Source organism: Penaeus japonicus, unplaced genomic scaffold (assembly GCF_977035675.1).
Source record: "Penaeus japonicus unplaced genomic scaffold, GWHDUDI00000001_assembly GWHDUDI00000021, whole genome shotgun sequence".
In the NCBI taxonomy this organism is placed as follows: Eukaryota; Metazoa; Arthropoda; class Malacostraca; order Decapoda; family Penaeidae; genus Penaeus; species Penaeus japonicus.
In genome coordinates, this window is record NW_028234423.1 from 25,192,323 (window position 1) to 25,197,322 (window position 5,000).

The 5,000-nt window shown below is 27.4% G+C and overlaps 1 protein-coding gene across 1 annotated transcript in view; it reads right to left on the minus strand.

The window, feature by feature from the left end:
• Positions 1-674: 674 nt before the first annotated feature.
• Positions 675-5,000, minus strand: part of LOC122247372 (adrenodoxin-like protein 1, mitochondrial) — a 7,202-nt gene continuing 2,876 nt past the window's right edge. Inside the window, exons 3-5 of the mRNA XM_043006608.2 lie at positions 3,424-3,530; positions 2,246-2,386; positions 675-1,885 (exon numbers count right to left, since the gene is read on the minus strand). Coding sequence (XP_042862542.2) covers positions 1,782-1,885; positions 2,246-2,386; positions 3,424-3,530 — 352 coding nt within the window. The 3' untranslated portion in view covers positions 675-1,781. The remainder of the gene's footprint in view (positions 1,886-2,245; positions 2,387-3,423; positions 3,531-5,000) is intronic.

Consider the following 5,000-nt stretch of genomic DNA (forward strand, 5'->3'; position numbering starts at 1 on the left):
ATTTAGTCTTTATTCATAAATCTATTTTCAGCATAACTTGTTCAGAAGTGCAAGGTGTTTCAAGAGACCCATAGCTTTTGACTTGCAAAGATCATTAAAGATTTCAATCCTGCAACATGTCAAGAGGGAGAGAAAAATATGCAAGACTTGATCAGCATCTCTTTACTCTGGCCATAATTACTTACATGCCATACTATTAACAGTCATCAATTATTACTTACTGAAAAGAGCACAGTTACGACATATGGCAGTTACAAAAATAATTACAGCCTATAAGTACAATATCTACAGTTAAATTAAAAACTTTATATGTACATCAGTCAACCATTTCTTTCAACTATGAGGGAGTCACATTACCCAATATGTGAACAATAGTCTATTTTATATGCTAAATTAGGTAGTCAGTTCTCAGTACTGCTTTATAAAAAAAAAAAGAAAAAAAAAAAAAAAAAAAAAAAAAAAAAAAAAAAAAAAAAAAAAAAAAAAAAAAAAAAAAAAAAAAAAATATATATATATATATATATATATATATATATATATATATATATATATATATATATTTATTTATTATATAATATATATATATATTATTTATTATTATATATATATATCCAACTGAACAAATGATACAACAATAAATAAACATTTCAGAAAAAAGCTGATATTAAAAATGAGTATTCTTCATAATCAAAAAAAAAAAAAAAAAAAAATCATTGTAAAAAAATATGCAAACAGTTTTACAATATAGTAACATATATGAATATTTTATTATATTCTCTTCTTATGGTTATAAGTTTTGATTCAGACACTTGACTTGATTACCTTATTTTGTGCAAATACAATACAAGTATGAGAGTCAAACAAAATAAAACAAAATAAATAAATAATGCACTATATTCAGTGTATTTCAATGTTTCCAAAGAATAAATATCAGAGTAGTGAAAATCCTCCTTCCAGATCTATGATTTTTTAGAAAATTCAAAATGTGAATGAGATTACATTTCTTTTACAATATTGAGTTTATGAAAGGCATGATGTGAACTTTCTCTGAAGCTATATCTGAAAAATGTTCAGCAATCTGTAAGGCAGAAAGTAAGAAATGTTTTCCAGACATTCACTTTCTACTGTTTTGTCTTTCAGGAAAATGTATTCATATTCATAGTTTTACATCCAATACGTCACAGACTTAGTTTGCAGCACATATACCAATTTATTTTTTTGTGATTTTGCAATTTCTTCAATATCCATTCTATATATGTAATCTTGTAGTTGTTCTAAATCCATTTTCTGTAGGTAATACTTATATAAATATGAAGCTTGCATGTGAGATCTTATGTCATCTTATTACAAATTATAGAACCACAGTCTTGCTTTTCTACTAAGTCTCCTATAAATACCAGGTGTCCCATGACTTACGTATGATATTTGCAAAGGTACTGGAATAGAAGATTTGGGGCTATGCTTTTCGGATCACTTCAAGATTAACGTGTATTTCAAAAATTTACCACAGAAGTGTTTTGTGAAGATGGCAGAGCTTGGCAGGAAGAGGAAGCAGGTGAGGGGGAGGCTTGGCTCGCTGATATCATTCGGTGAAATTATGAATTTTTCTTCTCCGAATTCCAAATTCTTTCCCCTCTGCATATATCTCACATAACTCAAAGGACACCCTGTTTGGAGTTTCTCTTTACACTTTGTTCATTTGCTTGCTAATACAGTAAAATAATTTTAACCCTAAATATATAAATCATAACAATCTATATACACAGAAATTATTCTCGTCATTAATGTGGTTTTGGAACATGGCCATCAACATAAAAATTCCTTGTTGCCTGAGGTAGAGTCAACGTCATTCCGTCTAGTTCTTTAGTGAGAATGATCTGGCAACCTGGAATAAAGAAGCTTATAGTTAGTAAAGGAAGCAAAACTAGGATTTATGTCACGAGATATATTTAACAATGAAAGACTGAATAAAGAGATATATACAGACTACATCATTGGTTCAACTCCATATTTTTCTGATAGACCACAGCCAGGCTATCCTCACTTAAAACAATACTTTAAAACAGTAGTGTGTTGATATACATTTTTTTCTATATGTCAGACAAATGTACAACAATATATCCACACATCAAGTCCCTACAAACTTTCATCCTAAACCATTATACTTTGGTTTGAAATTTAAATTAATTAAATTAATAAAAGAAAGCAGTGAAAATTAGAAACTGGAAAAAACAAACAAACTTACCAAGTCTTGAATTATCTCTTAAAAATGTAGCCAAATCTAACATGTCCTCCTCTTCTTCAACAGGTTCCGGCAACATGTCAGTGTAATCGTCATCTACGTAGACATGACATGTACTGCACGCTAATGACGCCTCGCACGCACCTGGAGAAGAATAAAAGGAAAAGAAAAAGATTATTTAGAGCAAAATTTAAATAATTTCATGAGATTCTTTATGCATTTTGTGAGGGAAATTCTCTATGCAGTGAATACAACTGAATAATTAAAATCTGATATACAATTGTGGATGTGTCTTTTCAGTTTTAATACAACTATCATTGAACCATGTAGAAAATTGTATCTAGAATTCCTAATAACTATTACTGACTGTAATTAATATGATCTTATGAATCAAACAAAACTTTGATAGTTATAGATACATCAAATGGTATAATAAGCAAGCCAACAAATATGTAATATTAGATGCTATTACCCCTGCAAAAGTCTCTTTAGGCTGAAAGATGATTTAGCTGTATGGTATGTAAATGATTATCTCTGTGTTACTTTATAATTATTTTTTCTTATATTTGACATAATTGCCTTCTGTTGTAAATGTGCTAAACACAATCTGTGTCCTCCCTTAGATTCAGAGTTCATTGTTTCACTGACTTTGTGTTACTATCTCATATGGATGAAAGTACGAGTCTAGTATGTGCCTCCTACACTACTTTCAACTACGATATCTGTTAAGGCTTGTGTCTTGATCCTGCTAAAAATGTTTCATCACCAATATTTGATATTATTTTGTACCCTCTACTTTTCTCTACATTAGTATTGCTGAATGCTTACAATAATGATAATGTTATTCAGCTGCTAATTGCTTACATTTAACAAAAATCACAAGACATCAAGAGACTATGATATTAAAAATATCATTTAATGAGTATCTGAATGTATACCATGGACCACATACAGCAGATGCCCATTTCAATAGACAAAGATTTACAACAGATGTCAAATAATGTTTGCAAACATTTGGATGCTTCTGTAAACCAACAAACAATTAGACAAAGAATCTACTACATCCCTAAAAAGAAACTACAGTTACTTAAATTACTATGATATATATATATATATATATATATATATATATATATATATATATATATATATATATATATTTCTAAACAGTAGACACCCACCTTCCAGTTCAATTCCATATCTGTGAGCAAGGTAAAGGACGTTATCTCCAATTTTACCTCTCACAGGGACTTTATTTCCACCACGGTCAATAAAAGTTACATTCACCCTGAAAAAAAAAGATATATATATACATATGAAGGTCCTAAACCACCTTACATCATTCACTATCAGATAATTGTTATAGTTGTTACACAATCTTAGGCAAACAAAGAAAGCAAATGTACCTATAACATAGAGAAAGGATAAAAGAGAAAGTCATAGAAAACGCACACCAAACCAAGGTTACATACATAGCACTACTGGCCACTGACGGCCTTTGGGTGAACTGGTATTTTAATGAACAATTCCGGATCAGGCAAGTTCAACCTGTAATTCTCATTAATATATCAACAAAATAAGCATTCTGAACAATTTTGTATTCAGCAGTGAAGTCTAAAGCAATGATGAGGTGAAAAGCTCTATCCAGCAAGTGTTAACCCTCTCTGGACAGGCGGTACACTACTGTACCGCTCATTCAAAAGCCCGTTGGCCGGGCGGCACAATATGGTGCCAGCCATTTAATTGATTTAGGCCTAGTGCGAAAAGGAAAGGCCCCTCGCTGGAATGCTCCGTCCGTTAGAGAGAAAGAGTTGAAGTAACAACTGAACTAACCCAAAAAAAAGGCAGGACTACTAGCTACATGATGAATTTTAGTCTAACAATTTATCATACTATAAGAATAGCTAATGAAAATGTAGCATTTGGAGCTTGTTTAGCTTATATTCAAATCTGGCCTTCATTATATAATGTCTTTGAAAATATATTGCATAATATTGGGTTAGAGTTCGAGTCCTAATGCTATTTCCTTTTACTTCTTAATTAATGTAAAGGAGATAATATCCCTGCTTTTTAATTATACTTAATTGATTACTTTCCTTTTGATTTTTTGCATTACAATAAAAAAAAAAAAAAAAAAAAAAAAAAATATATATATATATATATATATATATATATAATATATATATATATATATATATATATATATATAGATAAACATATACATAAATGTACATATAAATACACACAAACACACACACACAAACACACACACACACACATACATATATATATATATATATATATATATATATATATATATATATATATATATATATATATATAATATATACATATATGTATATATATATGTATGTATATATATATATATATATATATATATATATATATATATATATGTATGTATATATATATATATTATATATATATATATATATATATATATATATATATATATAATATACATATATATAATATATATATAATATGTATACATATATATATATATATATATATATATATATATATATATATATATATACTATATATATATATATATATATATATATATATATATATATATATATATATATATATATATATATATATATATATATATATATATAAATATTTATATATATATTTATATATATTATAATATATATATATATATATATATATATTTATATATATATATATATATAAATATATATATACACACACACACACACACACACAC